This window comes from Haliotis rubra, unplaced genomic scaffold (genome assembly GCF_003918875.1).
Source record: "Haliotis rubra isolate DU_JTF1 unplaced genomic scaffold, ASM391887v1 Scf630, whole genome shotgun sequence".
NCBI classification, from domain to species: domain Eukaryota; kingdom Metazoa; phylum Mollusca; class Gastropoda; order Lepetellida; family Haliotidae; genus Haliotis; species Haliotis rubra.
Window position 1 is genome coordinate 436,713 of NW_025767336.1, and position 25,830 is coordinate 462,542.

The following is a 25,830-nucleotide window of genomic DNA, read 5'->3' on the forward strand; positions in this document are numbered from 1 at the left end:
AACCCACCAACCCCTTAATGTTTCATATAAATAGAGGGTGTGTAGAGCTTACCATACAATATGTCTCTTTGACATTTAAAAACAAAGTTTAATGTGAACATAGCCCTGTAGCTCTACCAACTCCCATCTTCATTGGGCTTTAGTGTGTTCCCCTGTAGCATTTAATCGTAAATACTTTAATAAATGAATTTTCCATTAAATTACACTCGCTGGCCTTGCCATTGCGTGATTGTTGTGGCGACCCAGACCAAATATTCCGTGTGATTTCCCCTAATCCTGCGCTCGGCGTACCCTGACCTATTTTGGTAAAAGCCCACGTAGACCGGCTCACGTAAATAAAGTCCTGTGCCGTATTGTACTGTGCTCAATTAGAGAAACATTAAAGAAACCAAGCCATTGAACACCCCTTACATTTCCCTGTGTGGTATCAGAAAGGGCTTGGGTAGAAAGGCTATTGTGACAATTCATTGTGTAGGCTTCTGCATGTACCGTTATGTATAGCGGTATTGTACACAACGTTAACCGTTTGAATTGGCTGTGATGGTAGCGAAGTTTACTGTTTGTTGTGCAGACAAAACCCGCACAAATGCTTGTATGTACAACAACGGACAATACACGGCTACAACACCCGACAATATACAAGGCGTGTCTCTTCTCGTAGTAATGGACCTGACACACTACTGGCTTCGGTTCCTAGCTGTCGGAATGGTAGGGACAGCATGGAGTACATCTTTTTCAGTAAACTAACAAACTGGAAACTGCTATCTCCCAGTGCACTTCTATAAATCACATCACGATTACAGCAATCGAATGATTATTACACACAATATAGATATAAGAAGGTTGTGCACATGACATTTGCTGCATTCAATTCACGTCAATTACCCTGTGCACAGTCGAGGTCGAGTGCAGGCGTTGGTGACTCATTTGTCTTATCATTGGTTGGAATCTTGGTATGTCTGTACTACAATCGGTGTAATGGCTTTCCCAAGAGTGGAATATGTCTGACATCTACATCACTTCTTTCTTCCATAAGTATCGATCTGACAAACTGGACTATTGGTGATGCAGCCTCACTCACTCTAGTCACTCACAGACCATCAGATTCCCGAACACCGTTTTGTCGAACGTATGAATGTCTCGAAGTAAAAGTTTGGTATCTGGTTATTTGCTAGTCTCGGATAGTTCGAGTCGTGGATGACACGAAGTTTATTTATGAATGTGTGCGCGAGGGCGCGAGTGTGTGTGCTTGAATTCCCAAAGAAACTGTATCCAGTTCTATTAGACCAATGTTCGCATCTATATTGTCATCAGTTGTAGAAATACTGTAACAGGATGTGTGTTTGAGATAAAACGCAGGACACAAACGGAGCTGAAGGACGCAGGTGCGTGTTGATTTTGGAGCGTTGTATACCACGATGAGAGTCAGATGAATTGTTTACCACAGGAATCCCATTTAGCGAGTAGATATGAGATTTATGACCCAGTCTTATCAGATTACTGGAGTTGAATTATATCCCGTCTATCGCCGGCCTTAATATTTCCCCGTGATTATTTACGAAGGTAATAGTGCTTACACCATGATGTACCCGGGTAGGGTTGTGGGTTGTGGGTTGTGGGTTGTGGGTTGTGGGATTGGGTTAGTGGTTGAGATGCTGATGAGGTATACCAGAGGCAGTTGTAATAAGTTCCTATTGCAAACACTACAATGTACATATATCCACATATTTAAAGATTCAGGTGAGTATTGACCACTCAAGTCCACTTTCTACCTCCACTTTGCTGGCGAAAAACTGTGTTGGGTATAATGTCCAGAGACAATTTCATCTTGTACACGTGACATTAATTACAAATGTTAAACTGAACACCCTTTAAGTGATCATTGATTCGCGCTGTGGTTTCAGTACTTAACTAGAAAAGTAGTTTTATAAAAAGAATATCTGTAAATCCTGTTTAGGTTTAGGTATTTGATTCGTTAATCTTAAAAAGAAATAAATACCTTAGAGCATGTACACATTTCTCAATAGACGTTCTACACAGACATGTCTCGTCTCAAAAGATATGTCTTTATCTCAAATCCTTGATGCGTTCTTTGAACTCGTTTTTATTTCAAACGTTTAATCATTTATCAGATGACCTAGATTTCTTAATACGAAATCAAGGTTGACATTTGCAAACAATTTAAATTACAATGTCAATATTCTACCGAGAAAATATATCGTGATTGTCCCGATATGACAGCGAGTGGATGCATGACGAAGGGAGATAACTGCTGCAGATGTAAATGACAGGAGAGAAACGCTTGGAAGTGAACTGTTTGTATCTGTCGAGTGTAGCGTTGTACATCGGTAACCGACCAGTCTAAACAGGTGCCCGTTTGGTCCAGAACTGACCAATGTAGAACAGTTGCCACTGGCCACCCAGTGGTTATCCAGGATATACCTGTGACAAGGATGTTCAGGCTTTAAGGTGGGTTGTTTGTTAAAGTACCTGTTTAACGCCAAACCTTCAACCGCTGCCATTGTAAGTGTGTTTCTTGATCGAGCACTTACCCTTTGACTATAGTTTATCATTTACATTTATATTTATGATTACGTTTCTTGAATTGAACGTGATGTGAATATGTGTGATGGATACTTACATAACAACATTGTATCAGAAATTGTGATTTATCGTAAGAAACGATACCAGCATCAATCTGATATTTCTTTTGCCCCCATGGTCTCACCATAACCAGTCTCCATATCGGTTGTTAGTTGATACAGAGACATCACCACTCAGGCTGAGAGGTAAACTTCCAATTTGAAACTCGAAACCGTTTCCCGCGTGTGAAGAATCAGATCCGAACCTATTGTGGGATAGCGATTATTGAACGGACCGACCAGTTAGTATCAACACTCTTTCATAGTGATTCATCAAAACAAAAACATGCTCTGTCATCGCATAGTGACCATCACGGGATTGTCTGGTACAGACTCGATTTGCTACAAAAATCATCGTAGAGATGTACTACTACTGCAAATACATAACTCATGATACAGTCACATGATATAGTCACTAAGTTGGAATAACTTGTACCCAATCCATTCTCTTTTGAATAAGTATGCTTCAGTCAATAGTCACAATTGTACAATTTAATCGAAATCGTATCGTTTTCTTACGGATGCTGTAAGTGGTTTTGTCGCTTCTATCTAAAACCACATTCACAATCTCTCCTAGGTCCTGCAATGATTATATAATCATAGTGGCTGCTTCAGTAGTTTATGACGATATGTTTATTTTCATGATCATAAACCAACACCAGGTATTCACTATATTAATAATAAAATCATTTATTCAGAAAATTCAGATTTGATCGGTTATGATCAGATAGAAAAATGCCATCAATCATAGTTAAATTGACATTACTCAGTCAAACGCTGTATAGTTTTAATCTGCATAAATCAATAACCCGTATCGATCTGCGGCCCATCGGTGCAGCTACTGCAGCAATCCATCAGCAGGTGTACATTGTACCTTGGGGAGGTAGTCGCGATCGCCCTCACTCTGTGAGGCCACGCTTCCCACCCCGTCCCAAAACACACATACACTCACAAGCGCGCACACACACACACACACACACGCACAGACCACAAACGCATTCACGCACTCACTCACGCACTCACGCACACATTCCCATCCCGCCCGTTTGCTCACAGACACACACACACTCACAATCCCACACCTTTGCACACACGTGCGCTCCTTGAGGTGACCCACATACCTCAGTTCCAGATACTCTAACCTTACAAATGAGAATTACACCATGCAGTAATTCTTATTTTTATCCCCAGACAGCTATTTCTGGTGTAATCGCCTGAGATATCACACAATTTTAGTCAATGAGGTTACATACCCTTTCCATAATAAGAAACAATCTCTAGTAAAGCCATGGTCTAATAAACCATTCTAATCCTGACCATGTGTTTGCAAACAATATCCCACAGCATGCACAACAATTGGGTCTGCCGCACACATATGAACACACAAAGAGAGTACACACCTGAATCTTTGGTAAAATATTTTCTTTATAACAGCATTAATATGTAAAAAGTGTTTTGATTCTGCCTTGTCACAAACATTGTGCAAGTTTTCCAAAACACCACAGATATTGTACTAAATTACAAAATTGTTAGCAAAATATTTATGATTTTATTGCCAAAACACCAGGTGTGTACTTTGTTATGTACGTAGGTATAGTTCCCAACGTTTGACATTTGAAGCTTCCAAGAATAGTCAACATTTTACTTACCTGAACTGGATACTCGTGGCAAAAATCATTAAACAAATATAATAAGATTATGAAAATGAATTTAACGTTTAGCTTTCTAAACACAACCATCAACGACACGTGATGATTTTAATGAAAGTCCCATTTGGAGTCAGTAGCTTAAAACAGATTCCTGCAAGTTTGTTTACCTTGTATGTGGTCTTTGGTGCCTTTGAAAGGCATGTGGTTAGTGTGAGTCATACAACGAAGAGTATTGAGATCTAGCGGTAGAGATGACACGTGACTATTGTGTGACAGAGACTCCAACGGTCGATGTAAGTTACGTCATCCTGTCCTCATACCCCCAACTTGGAGTCGAACTACAGGGAACGTTGGGAACGTGTGCTGTCTGCTGTCTTAGATGTATGCTCCATCTATCATTCCCAGAGTTCATATTTTATTATTCTTATGGATGAATTAGTAGCATTTGAATTAGTAAACGTTGCGTTTTAAACATGTTGACATTAACTCGTTAACGTTAAGTTTGTGCTCAACGTGACATTAATGCGTTCTAGTTACCGATGAGCTTGTACTGAAGTTGACATTGATATGCACTAGTTAAAATTACCCTTGTGGTAGGCTTGACATTAAGACGAAATAGTTGACGTTAAGCTTGTGTTTAACTTGATATGAGCTATTTTACTTTATACTCGTGCTCAGCTTGACATTAATACGAACATATTAACGTCAAGTTTGTGGTAAACTTGACATTAGCTTGGACCAGCATGAGATATGTTAATTGCGTGTCAGTTGTAGTTCAACTTCCCAACAGTTACCATTGTCAACACCTCCCTTTAAGTTAACGTGATAGAAAGTATCCCCAAGGCTAGAACGATTTAATTATAGATAATGTGCGTTGTGGGTTTAATAATGACTTTCCCCGATATTACGTGACCAGGTGGTTTCTCAGTTAAATATGCAGGAGTAGGAACCTGCATTAAAGCCTGCCAGTGTTTGGTAGGCAACATCTGACATGGGGTCGTGTTGGTAACTGATGACTTGTAAAGTCAGGTGTCCAGCTGACATGTGTAAACAACGTTTGTGTGTCTACGTCCGTCCCTGACGACGCGGAAGCTGATGCTGTGGTCTGTATCCCGTATCTCTGTGTATCTCTGTAGCTTCATCAGTATGTAAGAATTGGACGATAAGCACTGGGAGCCTAGGTCTTCCACGTCACTCAGTTGTCTCAGAGCGAGGTCCTGTGACACAAAGCTCTGTTTGTTTGGGGTTTGAAAAATAAGCAGTTGTCTACCTTGTCGCTGGTGGGCTAATGGTTGGTTGCAACTGGTGTCCCCTTTTATCTATCGGATACAGTGTGTAGATTCCCATGATTCTCCACGGAAAACCTAATTTGTTGGTCTGCTGTCGTTTACTGTCCGTCACTCACGGAATGCTTGATAACATTTACTAGATATTACTTTAGACTGTGCACTCCACTGTAGGCTTGATGTCGTGTGTCTCCTTGACGTTTCTACCATTCACTGAATGCTTGATAGCATTGTGTCGGCTTGATGAGGTAGACGTTTTCGGTATATTCTCCACAAAATGCTCAGTATCGTTGTGTCAGCTAAACCTTAACCGTTTTCTCTTCACGGATTTCTTTATAGCACTGTGTTAGGTAAATATTTAATGTTTGATCTTTCAAGTACACTTATTATCCTGTGTTTTACGTTTACTGTCTATTCCGTATAGATGAAGAGCTGCAGACGGTCGAAGAGAAGGAACTGACACACAAACTCACGTCACTTAACGCTGCCGTTGCCAAGGCCAACGCGGAGGTAGCAGAAGCCGTGCGTCTTTCCGCCGACACCGAGAGTACCGCAGTGAAGGCTGGGATAGCTGCCGATAGGGCCAGGGAGGAGGCCAAAAGGTGAGTGAGTGAGTGAGTGACAAAATCTCTTAGCTCTCTTAACTGTTTGAATACTCGGCAAACTCAGCTTCTCCTCAGCTCTAATTCACATCTACCTGTATTTGTGCAAAACAAGAGAGAGTTGGTTCCACCCGATAAACGCCTGGTCACTGTGTAATTCATTCACACAGCGGTTACTGTGTTGATATTGTCGTAAACAAAGTGTATACATATTTTGCATCATCCAGATTGCAAGAAGAAATAGAGTTGCGTGCAAAGATGGAAGCCGAGAAGAAGGCAGAGGAAGAACGGAGGAAGGAGGAGGAAGATAGGAAGCGCGAGGAAGAGGAAAGACGAGCTGAGGAGGAGAAGCGGGCGAAGGAGGCTGAGTGGAGGAGGCGAGAAGCTAGTAACCTGGAGAAGAACCCCTGGGAGAAGTGGCCAGTGAATGAGTGAGTGGTCCTCGTGTATACAACACTGTATCTGTAGCACTGTAGCCAGATATGTGTAGCTCTGGGGTTGTAGCTATGGAGCTCTGTGGCTGAAGCATGGTAGCATGTACTTAACCAGTGGGCAGCACTGTACTCGTAGCTCTGTACGTTGTTGCTGTGTTGCTGAAGCAAGGTCCCTCACTGGCGGGTAGTGTTGTATTTCTAGCCCTGTAGCACTGTATTTGTACCGCTGTAGCATGTAGCTCACTAGTGGGTAGTACTGTAATGTAGCCATGTAGCTCTGTAACACTGTAGTTGTAACACTTTATCATTACCATTCTAGTTGGTAGGACTGTATTGTAGCCTTGTAGCTCCGTAGCACTGTAGTTGTAACACTTTATCATTGCCATTCTAGTTGGTAGGACTGTATTGTAGCCTTGTAGCTCCGTAGCACTGTAGTTGTAACACTTTATCATTACCATTCTAGTTGGTAGGACTGTATTGTAGCCATGTAGCTCCGTAGCACTGTAGTTGTAACACTTTATCATTACCATTCTAGTGGGTAGTACTGTAATGTAGCCATGTAGCTCTGTAGCACTGTAGTTGTAACACTTTATCATTACCATTCTAGTTGGTAGGACTGTATTGTAGCCTTGTAGCTCCGTAGCACTGTAGTTGTAGCACGGTAACATTACCTCACTAGTGGGTAGTACTGTAATGTAGCCATGTAGCTCTGTAGCACTGTAGTTGTAGCACGGTAACATTACCTCACTAGTGGGTAGGACTGTAATGTAGCCATGTAGCTTCGTAGCACTGTAGTTGTAGCACGGTAACATTACCTCACTAGTGGGTAGGACTGTAATGTAGCCATGTAGCTCTGTAGCACTGTAGTTGTAACACTGTATCATTGCCTCTCTAGTGGGTAGTACTGTAATGTAGCCATGTAGCTCCGTAGCACTGTAGTTGTAACACTTTATCATTACCTCTCTAGTTGGTAGGACTGTAATGTAGCCATGTAGCTCCGTAGCACTGTAGTTGTAACACTGTATCATTACCTCTCTAGTTGGTAGGACTGTAATGTAGCCTTGTAGCTCCGTAGCACTGTAGTTGTAACACTGTATCATTACCTCTCTAGTTGGTAGGACTGTAATGTAGCCTTGTAGCTCCGTAGCACTGTAGTTGTAACACTTTATCATTACCATTCTAGTTGGTAGGACTGTATTGTAGCCTTGTAGCTCCGTAGCACTGTAGTTGTAACACTTTATCATTACCATTCTAGTTGGTAGGACTGTATTGTAGCCTTGTAGCTCCGTACCTCTCTAGTGGGTAGTACTGTAATGTAGCCTTGTAGCTCTGTAGCACTGTAGTTGTAACACTTTATCATTACCATTCTAGTTGGTAGGACTGTATTGTAGCCTTGTAGCTCCGTAGCACTGTAGTTGTAGCACGGTAACATTACCTCACTAGTGGGTAGTACTGTAATGTAGCCATGTAGCTCTGTAGCACTGTAGTTGTAGCACGGTAACATTACCTCACTAGTGGGTAGGACTGTAATGTAGCCATGTAGCTCTGTAGCACTGTAGTTGTAGCACGGTAACATTACCTCACTAGTGGGTAGGACTGTAATGTAGCCATGTAGCTTCGTAGCACTGTAGTTGTAGCACGGTAACATTACCTCACTAGTGGGTAGGACTGTAATGTAGCCATGTAGCTCTGTAGCACTGTAGTTGTAGCACGGTAACATTACCTCACTAGTGGGTAGGACTGTAATGTAGCCATGTAGCTCTGTAGCACTGTAGTTGTAACACTGTATCATTGCCTCTCTAGTGGGTAGTACTGTAATGTAGCCATGTAGCTCCGTAGCACTGTAGTTGTAACACTTTATCATTACCTCTCTAGTTGGTAGGACTGTAATGTAGCCATGTAGCTCCGTAGCACTGTAGTTGTAACACTGTATCATTACCTCTCTAGTTGGTAGGACTGTAATGTAGCCTTGTAGCTCCGTAGCACTGTAGTTGTAACACTTTATCATTACCTCTCTAGTTGGTAGGACTGTAATGTAGCCTTGTAGCTCCGTAGCACTGTAGTTGTAACACTTTATCATTACCATTCTAGTTGGTAGGACTGTATTGTAGTCTTGTAGCTCCGTAGCACTGTAGTTGTAACACTTTATCATTACCATTCTAGTTGGTAGGACTGTATTGTAGCCTTGTAGCTCCGTACCTCTCTAGTTGGTAGGACTGTAATGTAGCCATGTAGCTCCGTAGCACTGTAGTTGTAACACTGTATCATTACCTCTCTAGTTGGTAGGACTGTAATGTAGCCTTGTAGCTCCGTAGCACTGTAGTTGTAACACTTTATCATTACCTCTCTAGTTGGTACGACTGTAATGTAGCCTTGTAGCTCCATAGCACTGTAGTTGTAGCACGGTAACATTACCTCACTAGTGGGTAGTACTGTAATGTAGCCATGTAGCTCTGTAGCACTGTAGTTGTAGCACGGTAACATTACCTCACTAGTGGGTAGGACTGTAATGTAGCCATGTAGCTCTGTAGCACTGTAGTTGTAGCACGGTAACATTACCTCACTAGTGGGTAGGACTGTAATGTAGCCATGTAGCTTCGTAGCACTGTAGTTGTAGCACGGTAACATTACCTCACTAGTGGGTAGGACTGTAATGTAGCCATGTAGCTCTGTAGCACTGTAGTTGTAACACTCTAACATTACCTCTCTAGTGGGTAGTACTGTAATGTAGCTCTGTAGCGCTGTAGTTGTAACACTGTATCATTGCCTCTCTAGTGGGTAGTACTGTAATGTAGCCATGTAGCTCCATAGCACTGTAGTTGTAACACTTTATCATTACCTCTCTAGTTGGTAGGACTGTAATGTAGCCATGTAGCTCCGTAGCACTGTAGTTGTAACACTGTATCATTACCTCTCTAGTTGGTAGGACTGTAATGTAGCCTTGTAGCTCCGTAGCACTGTAGTTGTAACACTTTATCATTACCTCTCTAGTTTGTAGGACTGTAATGTAGCCTTGTAGCTCCGTAGCACTGTAGTTGTAACACTTTATCATTACCATTCTAGTTGGTAGGACTGTATTGTAGCCTTGTAGCTCCGTAGCACTGTAGTTGTAACACTTTATCATTACCATTCTAGTTGGTAGGACTGTATTGTAGCCTTGTAGCTCCGTACCTCTCTAGTTGGTAGGACTGTAATGTAGCCATGTAGCTCCGTAGCACTGTAGTTGTAACACTGTATCATTACCTCTCTAGTTGGTAGGACTGTAATGTAGCCTTGTAGCTCCGTAGCACTGTAGTTGTAACACTTTATCATTACCTCTCTAGTTGGTAGGACTGTAATGTAGCCTTGTAGCTCCGTAGCACTGTAGTTGTAACACTTTATCATTACCATTCTAGTTGGTAGGACTGTATTGTAGCCTTGTAGCTCCGTAGCACTGTAGTTGTAACACTTTATCATTACCTCTCTAGTTGGTAGGACTGTAATGTAGCCTTGTAGCTCCGTAGCACTGTAGTTGTAACACTTTATCATTACCATTCTAGTTGGTAGGACTGTATTGTAGCCATGTAGCTCCGTAGCACTGTAGTTATAGCACGGTAACATTACCTCAATAGTGGGTAGTACTGTAATGTAGCCATGTAGCTCTGTAGCACTGTAGTTGTAGCACGGTAACATTACCTCACTAGTGGGTAGGACTGTAATGTAGCCATGTAGCTCCGTAGCACTGTAGTTGTAGCACGGTAACATTACCTCACTAGTGGGTAGTACTGTAATGTAGCCATGTAGCTCTGTAGCACTGTAGTTGTAGCACGGAAATATTACCTCACTAGTGGGTAGGACTGTAATGTAGCCATGTAGCTTCGTAGCACTGTAGTTGTAGCACGGTAACATTACCTCACTAGTGGGTAGGACTGTAATGTAGCCATGTAGCTCTGAAGCACTGTAGTTGTAACACTCTAACATTACCTCTCTAGTGGGTAGTACTGTAATGTAGCTCTGTAGCACTGTAGTTGTAACACTGTATCATTGCCTCTCTTGTGGGTAGTACTGTAATGTAGCCATGTAGCTCCGTAGCACTGTAGTTGTAACACTTTATCATTACCTCTCTAGTTGGTAGAACTGTAATGTAGCCTTGTAGGTCCGTAGCACTGTAGTTGTAACACGGTAACAGTACCTCTCTAGTTGGTAGGACTGTAATGTAGCCATGTAGCTCCGTAGCACTGTAGTTGTAACACTGTATCATTACCTCTCTAGTTGGTAGGACTGTAATGTAGCCTTGTAGCTCCGTAGCACTGTAGTTGTAACACTTTATCATTACCTCTCTAGTTGGTAGGACTGTAATGTAGCCATGTAGCTCCGTAGCACTGTAGTTGTTACACTTTATCACTACTTCTCTAGTGGGTAGGACTGTAATGTAGCCATGTAGCTCTGTAGCGCTGTAGTTGTAACACTTTATCATTACCTCTCTAGTGAGTAGTATGTAGCTGTACTATGTAACATGCTGGTAGACATGTGCATATGTATTACAAACGTTGTCTGGCGTTACTAACCTGAAAACCGTGACATCTCCAGTTATAATACAGAACGAGGTGACAGCTTCAAACACGACTCAAACGAATAATCATTCCATACCCAGCCACCATCAAACATGGCTGTATACTTTCTTTAGCATATCAGTATATGTGGATCGGGTGGTGTGCAGGTTCATAGATACACAGAGAACCAAGCCCGCTTCCGGTAGTATAATTGTTCTTCGTGATTGCATCAAACATGTTCCCAATAGTTTCATTCAACAATGTACACTGTGTACAAATATAAACGGAACTCTAGGTAAGGTCAAGGACGTTCTGGTTTAAGCTGTTTAAGATCAGTGTGTATTTCACATACAGTGATTTGTCACGTCCATTCAACACAAGACATGTCACTGAGCATGCGCGGGGAGCTTAATGTCATTAACACAACTTTTCTCACCAACACAATATAAGCTGCTATGTGAATGTACTGAACCACATAGCGACTATTGATAACATGGGTTGGTATGTAATGTCCCATTTGCCGAACGGGACCCAAGGTTGACAAACATTGACCGTGCTCGTAAATAACAATAGAATACCGTTATATGTGTCAGTGTGTAGAAACAGCGTCATTTACTGCCTCGTTTCTCTGATGTTGTACAAAGCCATGTGTGTTCTGACAAATACTATAGAAGTCATTATCTACCCAAAACAGCCATTGCCCTATATCACAGACTGGCCTTACAGTATACACATCTGAAGTGGTTGTTTACTGTCCTTCGGTGTTTGGTTTGCCCGCTTTGTTTGAAAACAAACTACCCGTGAAGATCCTGGTTAGAGGTGGTCTTCATCAGGGACGGGATAGGGTGGTCAGGCTCACTGACTTGGATGACACATATCCCAATTGCTCACTCCCTCCCTCCCTCCTCCCTCCCTCCCTCCCTCGTTCCTCCCTCCCTCCATCAATCCCTCACTCACTCACTCACCAAACTGACGTGCTGTAATATTAATGGCATCCTAACCATTGTTAAATAAGTCGGCAACTCGTATAATCTCTATTGGAGGGGTACTGGAGGTGAATAGAGATTAGTGGGCGATGAGGTCGTATATTCTAAACCTTTGTGAATCCAGCAATCTCAGGCATGGTGTAGATAAACCTAGACACACCATCCCGTTGAACAGGAATTTGAATCCATGATCACAGGTTCCTGGTGCGTGCAAGGGACGTAACCCCACACAACTAATAGCATGCTACCCATTTCACCCGATCAGCGTGTTAGAAGTTAAAATGTAATTATCACAGCCGCACATGCGTATTCACCCCGACCTGGCACAATCAGACTTCACTTCAATCTATCAATTTCACATTTAATGCTTCCTGCATGCTAATCCGCCTGAGAGAACAGTGCTGTCGTTGTACACGTCTCGACTCAATACAGAGAGACGTGACGTAAATCACGTCGCTTAGATCCTCCCGCGGGTACACTGACCCCACAACAACGCAACACCTGCCGTTACTGTGGGAGTATTATGGGGAGGGCACGTGCCGGCGAAAGGGGGTGAAGGATATTTTAATTGCTCAATATTTCTCTCGTTTCCAACGAAGAACACCTGTATTTGTAACACAAGCCGCTGTATATCGAGGTTGATAGGGCATAATAAACATGTATGTCGTCAGTGCAAGCACCATACAAAGCTTATAGTTGTATTTACATTCGGGGCACTTGTACCCTGTAGTTACCATGTGTTGATAAACAGCAGGTGCATAATGTCCTTTTTAGAATATCATTTGCCCACTTAAAAGTGCGATATTTTAAGTGAGAACATATGTAGAAGAACTGTCAGCCATAGTTATAAAGCAAATAATATACAAGTACTACTTGTTCGTGCGAGGCTCCCCTGCGACTGTTAATAATGTGCATTTGGTCCCCCAGCAGTTAATGGGTACCCGGTAGGCCTAGACAGAAGTGTGTAATAATGATATGTATTGACGAGTTTAAGGACAACGTAATAGCATGTACTGTGATACCGACACACATAGTATTGCGAGGGGGAATACATTGCCTCAACAAACAAATGAATAAACAAACCTACAAGAACTACTGCAAATATTTAGGGTAAATCAAATGACGAAAGGATACGGTTGAAACTCCTTGAACAGTTTTTATCCCCGAGTCAGTCGGTGATTTAGGGAAATATCTGTTTTCAGTAGGTGATATGTATTTCGCAATTAAAACACACGGCTTTGAATAAGATCAGAGAACGGTGGCAATAAATTGTCACTATATCATACACTGCCACATACATGTATAACGGTATTCTGTTGTTATGATTGAGCACGGTTAATGTTTGTCAACTGTTGGTCTCGTTCGCAAGATAGACATTACATGCCACTACTCGGCCAGTTGCTAATAACATTTACACAGCAGCGTACCTTCATATCAACCACGGCGTTATCAGGTGGTTTGCAATTTAGAGATCGCGCTCATATATGTATTCTGTACCCGTGAAGGTTAGAATTGGTCTTCAGTAACTCATGCTTGTCGTAAGAGGCGACTACCGGGATCTAGTGGTTAGGCCACAGCCCCTCGTGTCTTTGCGAGGATTATATATTTAAAGAACATTTTTAAACAAAATGAGATGATCCACGACTCGAAATGCTTCACAGTACTATGTATTGTACTGGGAAGCATTGCGAGTCGGGGTTCATCTAAAAAAAATATGTCTGTTAATCTTTAATCCTCGCAAGGACACGAGGGCCTGTGGATCAGGCTCGGTGACATTGTTGACACATGATTATGCTAGTTGTGTAGAACGATGCTCATGCTGTTGATCAACTGGTCGCTGGTAGAAACTCGATTATTTACGGACCGCCAGCATGTAGCTGGGATAATCCTGGTTGGGCCTCTAGATAAATAAACAAACAAACAAACGTTGTCATCTCACAGCGAGTGATAAACTTGACCTCAGAATGATGTGATTCTGAACTAAGAAACAAAACATTCTCTTAATGGTAAACAGTTTAGTCACGTGTTATTGATGCTGTCAGGTACGACGTCGGCAACTCCTCAAGCGACATCAGCGTGGGATGTATCATCCGGGGTCATCCCGCCAGCTTTGACCGGAATGACGTCACACTTGACCTGGTAGATCTGGACACCTTGGATATCACATACAGGCCGCATGAGGAACTGATAAGTCACGTGGTCAAGCTGACGTCATCCAAAGGGGACGACACAAACTTAGAGGTAAGATATTGTGACGTCACATTACGCATTTCAATGCCATACATATATGGTTAATATACTGATGAGCTGTAGATATGTAGGTAGCTTGTGTACTCCTCCCGACAGGCGTGTTGTTATACCAGGTAGAATCATTGTCGCAGAAACAATCTCTCAGATACTGTCCCAGTCGATTGCAACTGGGATGCAGCTCATCAAGGGAGGCAAGTACTATGTATCTGGACAGAAAGGTGAGTTAGACTGCTCCGTCACTACACATCCCAATGATTCCATATCATTCCTGTGGATTTGGGTCAGTTCTCCAACATTTCTCTGTGCATAACGGAGACCACCATCAGAATCAGTCTTTACAATGAATGTAGTTTTCAACCGCTTTTCCTTGATTTCAAAACCTCGCCGAAAAAGGTATGGTGTCCAACTGGACCTTTTTACCCAATCCATGTGGTGTCTGCATGTTCACATGTATGGTGTCCAACTGGACCTTTTTAGCCAATCCATATGGTGTCTGCATGTTCAAGTGTATGGTGTCCAACTGGACCTTTTTAGCCAATCCATATGGTGTCTGCATGTTCAAGTGTATGGTGTCCAACTGGACCTTTTTAGCCAATCCATGTGGTGTCTGCATGTTCAAGTGTATGGTGTCCAACTGGACCTTTATAGCCAATCCATATGGTGTCTGCATGTTCAAGTGTATGGTGTCCAACTGGACCTTTATAGCCAATCCATGTGGTGTCTGCATGTTCAAGTGTATGGTGTCCAACTGGACCTTTTTAGCCAATCCATGTGGTGTCTGCATGTTCAAGTGTATGGTGTCCAACTGGACCTTTTTAGCCAATCCATATGGTGTCTGCATGTTCAAGTGTATGGTGTCCAACTGGACCTTTTTCGCCAATCCATATGGTGTCTGCATGTTCAAGTGTATGGTGTCCAACTGGACCTTGTTAGCCAATCTATATGGTGTCTGCATGTTCAAGTGTATGGTGTCCAACTGGACCTTTTAGCCAATCCATGTGGTGTCTGCATGTTCAAGTGTATGGTGTCCAACTGGACCTTTTTAGCCAATCCATGTGGTGTCTGCATGTTCAAGTGTATGGTGTCCAACTGGACCTTGTTAGCCAATCTATATGGTGTCTGCATGTTCAAGTGTATGGTGTCCAACTGGACCTTTTTAGCCAATCCATGTGGTGTCTGCATGTTCAAGTGTATGGTGTCCAACTGGACCTTTATAGCCAATCCATATGGTGTCTGCATGTTCAAGTGTATGGTGTCCAACTGGACCTTTTTAGCCAATCCATATGGTGTCTGCATGTTCAAGTGTATGGTGTCCAACTGGACCTTGTTAGCCAATCTATATGGTGTCTGCATGTTCAAGTGTATGGTGTCCAACTGGACCTTTATAGCCAATCCATGTGGTGTCTGCATGTTCAAGTGTATGGTGTCCAACTGGACCTTTTAGCCAATCCATATGGTGTCTGCATGTTCAAGTGTATGGTGTCCAACTGGACCTTTTAGCCAATCCATATGGTGTCTGCATGTTCAAGTGTATGGTGTCCAACTGGACCTTTATAGCCAATCCATATGGTGTCTGCATGTTCAAGTGTATGGTGTCCAACTGGACCTTTATAGCCAATCCATGTGGTGTCTGCATGTTCAAGTGTATGGTGTCCAACTGGACCTTTTTAGCCAATCCATGTGGTGTCTGCATGTTCAAGTGTATGGTGTCCAACTGGACCTTTTTAGCCAATCCATATGGTGTCTGCATGTTCAAGTGTATGGTGTCCAACTGGACCTTTTAGCCAATCCGTATGGTGTCTGCATGTTCAAGTGTATGGTGTCCAACTGGACCTTTTTCGCCAATCCATATGGTGTCTGCATGTTCAAGTGTATGGTGTCCAACTGGACCTTGTTAGCCAATCTATATGGTGTCTGCATGTTCAAGTGTATGGTGTCCAACTGGACCTTTATAGCCAATCCATGTGGTGTCTACATGTTCAAGTGTATGGTGTCCAACTGGACCTTTTTAGCCAATCCATATGGTGTCTGCATGTTCAAGTGTATGGTGTCCAACTGGACCTTTTTAGCCAATCCATATGGTGTCTGCATGTTCAAGTGTATGGTGTCCAACTGGACCTTTATAGCCAATCCATATGGTGTCTGCATGTTCAAGTGTATGGTGTCCAACTGGACCTTTTTCGCCAATCCATATGGTGTCTGCATGTTCAAGTGTATGGTGTCCAACTGGACCTTGTTAGCCAATCTATATGGTGTCTGCATGTTCAAGTGTATGGTGTCCAACTGGACCTTTTTAGCCAATCCATATGGTGTCTGCATGTTCAAGTGTATGGTGTCCAACTGGACCTTTTTAGCCAATCCATGTGGTGTCTGCATGTTCAAGTGTATGGTGTCCAACTGGACCTTTTTAGCCAATCCATGTGGTGTCTGCATGTTCAAGTGTATGGTGTCCAACTGGACCTTTTTAGCCAATCCATGTGGTGTCTGCATGTTCAAGTGTATGGTGTCCAACTGGACCTTTTTTAGCCAATCCATGTGGTGTCTGCATGTTCAAGTGTATGGTGTCCAACTGGACCTTTTTAGCCAATCCATGTGGTGTCTGCATGTTCAAGTGTATGGTGTCCAACTGGACCTTTTTAGCCAATCCATGTGGTGTCTGCATGTTCAAGTGTATGGTGTCCAACTGGACCTTTTTAGCCAATCCATATGGTGTCTGCATGTTCAAGTGTATGGTGTCCAACTGGACCTTTTAGCCAATCCATATGGTGTCTGCATGTTCAAGTGTATGGTGTCCAACTGGACCTTTTAGCCAATCCATATGGTGTCTGCATGTTCAAGTGTATGGTGTCCAACTGGACCTTTTTAGCCAGTCCATATGGTGTCTGCATGTTCAAGTGTATGGTGTCCAACTGGACCTTTTTAGCCAATCCATGTGGTGTCTGCATGTTCAAGTGTATGGTGTCCAACTGGACCTTTTTAGCCAATCCATGTGGTGTCTGCATGTTCAAGTGTATGGTGTCCAACTGGACCTTTTTAGCCAATCCATGTGGTGTCTGCATGTTCAAGTGTATGGTGTCCAACTGGACCTTTTTAGCCAATCCATATGGTGTCTGCATGTTCAAGTGCACAGACGAATACTGTTTCTCTCCCTCAGATTTATATACTTCTTGTTATTTTGTCTCACACTTACCATCAGGTTTCAAGTCGAGCCATTGCAATTTCAAAAGACTCGTGTTAACGGTGTGTTCAATATCGCGGCGATGTCAAATATCCGCTGCGACTGTGCCTAATAATAGCTGATGTCTCGTTCTGGCCAGGTGTTTCGGGTCTGATTTCCATGTAGAAGTGACTGCGGACTCAAATACTTCTAAATATATGTCGTGTTCTTTTTCTGGCAGATATTTTTTTAAAAGGCTTACTTTTAAAGTGTTTTCTGGGACCAGTTTAGAACGTTTGGTGACCACCCTCAGATTGTAAAGCGAAGTGTTTGGTGGCCATTGTTTCTATGCCAGCCCCACCAGACGCCTATTTGTTTACTTCTCAACTCACAACTGTTTGAACCTACGGTCGTCTTAACCCATGCGAACCCTATAACCCTGTCAGGAGTAATTCATACCAGAGTTAGGCAAAAACGCCGTTGTCAGGGCAACATGATACATTTTTGTCAGTTTTACCCTAGACAGCGCGATGAACGGAATGATGTACAAAAACTGCATTGTCCAATTACAGTGTTTTACAAGTAAAGTTACATATTATTCAGAAGATACAGACACGAGCCGCATGACGTTATTCAGAAGATACAGACATGCGCAGCATGACGTTATTCAGAAGATACAGACATGCGCAGCATGACGCTATTCAGAAGATACAGACATGCGCAGCATGGCGTTATTCGGAAGATACAGACATGCGCCGCATGACGTTATTCAGAAGATACAGACATGCGCCGCATGACGTTATTCAGAAGATGCAGACATGGGCGACATGACGTTATTCAGAAGATACAGACATGCGCCGCATGACGTTATTAAGAAGATGCAGACATACGCAGCATGACGTTATTCAGAAGATACAGACATGCGCAGCATGACGTTATTTAGAAGATACAGACATGGGTGACATGACGTTATTCAGAAGATACAGACATGCGCCGCATGACGTTATTCAGAAGATACAGACATGCGCCGCATGACGTTATTCAGAAGATACAGACATGCGTCGCATGACGTTATTCAGAAGAAACAGACTTATAGGGTAAAACTGTGACTGTCCAAGTAGGCAGTTCCTATATTAATCTATTACAGCCCGAATACTTAATACCGTAACAGTGCAAGATACGACTTAAATCCGGTCGCGAAACAACCGAACACTTACTCCAGTGTTTTACAATTTATTGAAACAAACATACCTAAAGCCAGGTATTTATAACGTGTTTACATTTACTACAATACATATGCTTTATCGATCAAGTTACCTGGTATTTGGAATATGCACACACAGCCTGTATCAGTGTGTAATAACAGCTCACTCTAGGCGTATTGGGGTTTGGCGTGGAGTGGGCTGTGTACACTTGACTCACGGAGGAATATGGTCCAGGGTTATAGCAGTGGAGTGTGAGCCAATGCCCTCATCAAACCTACTTAACACAGATCGGAACTATTTCGATCACCACTCACCTCGCCAGCACAACTTTCATCGTACCTCTGTCGTTACAATATGGTGTTGGTCGCTAATGGCAACGCCAACATATTACGGCGATCACGACGTCAAAACAACTGCGGAATGCATGCAGTATTGTTTGATTATGAATTACGTTTCTGTAAGATGTTTATTTGCACCTGTACAGTGAAATCCGGGTTGAAATATACTCATGCCAATAATGGTTGTCACCCCCCTCCCCACCCTGACCTCACACACACCTCACATCCCCACCTCAGTCCCCCTCTCCAATTAAAAAAATTGAAGGGGGCGACAACCATTGTTGGCATGAGTATATATATTTTTTTCTTGAGTGAGTGAGTGAGTGAGTGACAATATTTCGGCCATATAGTGACGAGAAAGAAACAAACACATCAGCATGTAAATCTAAATGTCTTTTGTTTATGAAGACAATACAGTATAAAAACAGGCTATAGGTCGCCAACAACTGTTTCTGTTGGCAGATCACCACACTAGGGACCATGGGGACTTATGTATATGTATGAGTGTTTACAGATTTAATTCGTACCATTTCCGAATCCATGATCGTCGTACTGAAAACAAAACCCCATAAAAGTTAACCATGACGGCATGTGGTTAATTGGCGTAACGTGCAAACCTTTAATTTTACTAGATAATGGTAGCATGTTTCAGACAAAAACAACATGGCTTTAACGTAGTTTACTTAGCCTACCTACTCTGATATTTATAAGCGGGGTGGAGGACACATTATCAATGAATTGTATGAATATTAATGCTTTTCATGTGAATATTGAAGGCAGCCTTGGACTGGTAATGCGGGATAAACTGGTTTCGTAATGATGTTGGATTATTGTTTATTTATATGTTTTGAACTTCTTTATAGAACCAGGCCGGTGGGGAAGCCTAGTGGTCATTTAAAGCGTTCGCTCGTAAAGCTGTACTCCCGGGTTCGATTCCCTACATTAGTACAATGTATGAAGCCCATTCTGGTATCTCCTGCCTGGATATTCCTTGAATATTGAGAAAAGCGGCGTAAAACCATACTCACTGACCCAGTCACTCTTTAAGAACCACATAGAATTGGACGTGCTGGGTAAAGCTGTTGTTTCATGGGTGAACAACATATTAGTTACAAATCTGATCGCTGTTTCGGTGTAGGTTCTAATACAGTTCTTAAGTAAGTGGTAGTGTACTCGCTGCTCAGGTTCACGCCGTTTGAAACAAATCACTTCGTGTCGTCTGGTCATTTAAATCGCGCAGATAACGATCAATGCAATTTCTTTAAGGGATGCTGTTTGATGAGGAGGCCTGTTCATAATTATCTCCCTTGTCCACCAGGAGGCGTTGTACGTCGCCCTGCCGCACCTGATGACCCGGGCGTCAGCTGCATCACGGGAGGCCGTCATCAAGGCGGACATTGGGGGCCAGTGGTCGGAACTTCCGACAAGGGAGGTAACCTTCGACAACCATAAGGTAAGTGAGACGACAAAGTATATATATTCCCTCTGCCATCCTGGAATCATGGTTATCAAATGAATCAAAACAGCAGAAACTGACATCATTCACGCCGATTACTTCATCGATAGCTATGAATGCATTGCAAATGTGCTTGCAGTTGTATTAAGTAGCTATACCAACATTTTGGGGGTTTTGGGCGTTGATAATACGAAAAAAAATAGTCCACATCCACTATCGGACTAGTGTTTCCTGCTTGGCTGAAAACTGACTGAGCGGATTTTGTGTTATGTGTGTGTTACTGTTCAAACAACTGTATCTCAAGTTGCCATTCCCGACTAATTTCTTAATGAGATTTATTGATCTATGTATGTAGTGATTTACTGAGAGGGTGCCTAATGCTTCTTACGTTTCCATAATGTAGTTGTACACATTTTTGTTACATTAATGATAAACATAATACTTTAAAGGTGTGCGAATGTAAAATACTACATGTGTGCAATGTCACATGCTCCACATTATCAGGACTATCATTCATGGTACCTTGCTCACCATCTACGCATCTGCGCATGTCTTGAGTATGTGTGCTTTTAGTGAAACCCTTCTAACTCTTACAGGACCTGAAATTCGCACAAGCAGAAGTAAAGAACCTTACGACGCTTCTCGTAATGTCACGTTTCAAACGAGACTTCGTGACGTTGTCAAAGAGGTCATCGAAAGTGACGTCATCATACGACCATAGAGTAACTATGGTCATCCCACGTGATACGTTCCTGGGCAAGGAACATTTCTTAATGCAGGTTGGTGGCAGAAGAATAAAATAATTGTTCACCTGTTGATTTGATTGGTTCTGAAGCAATAGTGTAAATACATGTTACCATATATTGCTATAGAATGTGTTGAAGAATCGTCTTTTGTCAGACTTTTAGAGTGACGTTTACCAACCATCTGTGGTTGTAGGTACAGCCAGTAGATTCTGCCTCGGTTCACGACTATCGGTTGCGGGATGTCCGGGCGAAGGGGTTGCTGACGTCGAGTCCAGTAGTGTACATGGAATGGGAGACGACTGAGTTGCAGAAACCCATATCTGTAAGTTCCCCGTTATTAACATGTCCGTCAAAATACAGAAACAGAGCCCTGGTTCATCCCAGCCGAGAAACACAGACCATGGTATGACATCGATAACTCCATGCTGCTGAATCAATACAATCAAAGGGAGGTCCACCCATAACTACACCGCCATGTTTCAGGTCAGTCTTCCCTGTCCACCCATAACTACACCACCATGTTTCAGGTCAGTCTTCCCTGTCCACCCAACCCCGCCAAGGCCAAGAAGCTGGCTCAGATCCGGAAGTTGAAGGAGGAGAAGATGAAGAACCCGATCCGGACTGTCCCTGTCACTATCGAGGAGGAAGAGAAAGAGAAAGAGAGGAAGAGACAGCAGATGCTTGAGGGGGAGGAGAAGAAACACGGACATAACAAGTGGTACATGGGCGAGTACGGCGCTTCAGATGGTACGTTGTACCGTTTTCGTGGTACCAGATAACGTCCTGGTACCAATACATTGCTTGCTAATGATATACTCAGCCAATATGTATACAAATTTATATTCTGAAAAAATTCTCGTATTACGAATGAATCGTTCAAGATTAGCTCGAAGTAACGACAAAATAACCAAAATTAAATATAATATTCGAATTCGAAGCAACGAGAAACAAACTAATTCCGAGTATTTGGAATAAACATGAAATAAGGAAAACTTAACTTCGAGAAATTAACTGAAAGTACGAAAATATGATTGCAGTCACGAGCAAAATTCCTCAAAATATCGAAAAAGTACACAGGTATGGGAAATACCGAGAAAATAATGTTTGCGACGAAAGTGGCACGATTAGGTTTTCGGTAGGCTGTAAGTGAACGGTATGATTTTTTACATGACATTTTTATTCAGATGACGAGAATGACTTGCTGTTCTTCCTGTCCTTCGCTTACGGCCGATGGTCAGTCCAGCCAGACGTCGCCATCACCCAGGCTAAACTTGACCTGTTGACCTTTGCAATTACCAAGCCGTACGACAGGTAAACAACCCTCGCCTTTCAGTGAACCAATTATCTTCATCATAGGTAGACCAATTATTTCACCTCAGGTGAACTCATTGGTCTCATTACTGGCCAAAGCAATTATATCCATTCCCTGTAAACAATGTATATTGCCAACTGGGCCCAAACGGGAAGTCCACACAGCAACAGACTGATAACTTGGAATAGGTACAACATAAAACACGTATCTTTGGCTAAAGCCTCGTGGAAGTTGATGGGTCAACATAATGACTAAGGGAACGTCCATAATGTATGGCTAGGGGGGGGACGATGATTTTAAGAGGGGTCACCCATTTTGTTCTTGGGAGGCGGGGGGGTCATCAATTTTGTACGCATGAGGTGAAGTGAAATTGGGTTTAACGTCGTGCTTGAGAATATTTCGCTCATATGACGACGTGCATGCGTGTGTATGTGTATGTGCGGCTGCTTGTACTAGCCCAGACTGAAGCTGGTTTTATAGTGCTAACGCACTCAGATACCATGCCGCAGTGAAGCATGAATACCCCACTCAGACACATTATACTGACTCCGAGCCGACCAGTCCTTGTTGAACCCATTAATGCCGAGCGCCAGGCAGGGACCAACAAGTACCATATTTTAACGTCTTTTGGTATGACGCGGTCGGGGATCGAACCCGCGACCTTCCACTCTCCGGGCGGACGTTCTAACCACTACACCAAGGAGGCGGTCTTTACGCATGATGAATAGTGGAGACATTTGATACTATGTGTTTTATGGGAAACAAACAATGCGGAAAGATATGGTTACTAATAATGCGAGGTTAATATCATCGGTTTCTCTTGCTTCAAAGGTTCATGGTGATCCGGACACGGACCAATATAGTGGAAGAGACGGCAGTTTCCATAGCAACGGGACTCAACGACTACCTCTCAAGGAGACACGTCCAGATCGTGATGAAGCAGAGGTATTGTCTGACATTGTCTTTCTTAGCCAATAGAGGTGGGGAACAGGAATGAAGATATGGGCGGGGCATGTTATGTTAGCGGTGGGGATAGGGAGGGAAACGAGAATAGAGGGCGTGGGAGTTGTCAGGGTGGCAGTTGTAGGGGGAAGACATTATATCTGCTTTTACTGGAATTGGGTATCATCCGATTTCACCCTCAGACATTCTGTTAGCTACACATGCTCGGTATAGTAAACAGGGCTTCGTTCATCAAAGCGATCGTAGCGCTACGACAGTCGTAAGTCTATGTTAAAGTGTGGGAGTTACGACAGTCGTAAGTCTATGTTAAAGAAGTTACGATCATCTTAGGATTACGATCGCTTTGAGGAACGGGACCCAGGAAGATTGTCGTCTTTTCCTTAAATTGTGTACTTTGAATCAGTTAAACCGGAAATGTATAGTGTCATTAATAACTCATACGGTACCCAGGTAACCTCAACCCCCCACCGGAAATGTATAGTGTCATTAATAACTCATACGGTACCCAGGTAGCCTCAACCCCCCATCCCACCCCACCCCCCTCACACACCAGGCTGAACACCGACCTAAGACGTGTTTGTAGATACCCAACTATTGCTACTTGACTATGTAGCATGACAAAACAAGTGTAGCCATGGCAACGAATACGTTGTTATTGTTATCTTTCTAGCATACTCTTCCCTCCCCTTTGACTTGTGGATGAATGGTAATCTTTGTAAAGCTAGTATGGCCAAGGTTCCAATTCACGCTAGATGATATATCATGTTATTTTACCTCACACCGATAAATGTATAATGAATACATGTTGCTTTTTGCCACGTGAGTATTTTTCGAGCTATTCACAGCAAGAGCTGCTTATTAAGAATTCCAGCACACATATACATCTAAGAACAATCGTAAAAGAGTTCCAAATACCATATAAAGGTAACCCATACATCACAACCTAGAAAATATTGACCATATTGGTTGAATGTTTTATAAAGTTAAATGTACTCCAAAGGTGATAAAACCGCATTGAACTTGTACAAAACGTATTTTTGAAGAAAGATATATAATAATATGCTTCTGTATTTCACATCCGCTCAAGCGGGGTAGCCTACTGGTTAAAGCGTTCGCTCATCACACTGAAGATCCGGGTTCGGTCGGGTACATTGTGTGAATCCCATTTCGGGTGTTCCCCTCCTTGACATTGCTGATAAACACACTTCTTTGCGTGGCATTTTAGAAGTTGGAAGTCAGATAGAATTCTGAAAAATTGGTAAAAGCAAACAAATCCATTCACTCATATCCTCTCAGCAACTTCATTAGACAACACGGAGGTTTGAAGTGACCGGACATCCCCGGGAGACATAATGTAGTTATTTTATGAGTGATTCCAATACGCGGTCTCTTCTGCAGATCGGATGACCCATTCGACGCAACGCTGCACGTGACCCCCGTCAACAAGGCGGAGAAGTTGCTGAACAAGCTGGCTGATGACGGATACGGGGATGGTCCAAGCGCCAGTAACGTCCTCAACATCTCCGAGGGCGACACCATCGAGGTGACGTTCCGCGGCAACATCACCTCCACTGACGACCAACCTATCGAGCTCCAGTTCAACTCCAACGTAGCGTCTAATGTCGTGTTTTCCCTGACGGAAGTGGACAGGTACCTCCAAAAGAATTTCCCCGTGTACAGGGGCGTGGTGCAGGTTTACCGGAAGTACACAGTGGTTCCGTCGGGAGTCCGGTCCATCACGCGGAAGGTTTCCGAAGACGAGGCCAACCAGGGACCGGAAGTGAAGAGGGATCTTTTGTGCGAACTATTGATAAGCATACCGAAGGTGAATATTCTGTGACTGTGTTAAACAACTTACAACTAGTCTAGCTTTCATACAGTCGAACTCGATTATTGACAGCCAGTCGTCGTAGAGCTTGATTATTGCTGAGTGAGTTATTTATTTCTCAAAGCCAAGTGAAACATGATAGAAACTTCTCTAAACCACAAATATCTCCCTTTGAAAACGATGATGATGGGCGGATGATGATTTTAAGAGGGGGGGAGGTGGTGGTGGTTGAGGGGGCATCAATTTTGTACACACGTACTAGGAGGGGTCAGCAGTTTTGTGCATATAAACATTTGAAAGTTATGCTTACAAATATGGCAAGGGGGAGGCATTGATTTTATACATGATATGCAGGGGGGTCGCTTTCTCTCAACATACATTTTAGTTTCGGGTGGGTGGGGTGGGTGGGGGTAACCTAGTGGTTAAAGCGTTGGCTCGTCACGC

General features: G+C 42.9%; 1 protein-coding gene across 1 annotated transcript in view; it reads left to right on the forward strand.

The window, feature by feature from the left end:
* LOC124256594 (death domain-containing protein 1-like) overlaps nt 1-25,830 on the forward strand; it is a 58,949-nt gene that overhangs the window by 30,420 nt on the left and 2,699 nt on the right. Inside the window, exons 3-12 of the mRNA XM_046690572.1 lie at nt 6,002-6,179; nt 6,407-6,610; nt 14,174-14,372; nt 20,400-20,534; nt 21,134-21,316; nt 21,477-21,605; nt 21,811-22,030; nt 22,468-22,594; nt 23,427-23,540; nt 24,957-25,383. Coding sequence (XP_046546528.1) covers nt 6,002-6,179; nt 6,407-6,610; nt 14,174-14,372; nt 20,400-20,534; nt 21,134-21,316; nt 21,477-21,605; nt 21,811-22,030; nt 22,468-22,594; nt 23,427-23,540; nt 24,957-25,383 — 1,916 coding nt within the window. The remainder of the gene's footprint in view (nt 1-6,001; nt 6,180-6,406; nt 6,611-14,173; nt 14,373-20,399; nt 20,535-21,133; nt 21,317-21,476; nt 21,606-21,810; nt 22,031-22,467; nt 22,595-23,426; nt 23,541-24,956; nt 25,384-25,830) is intronic.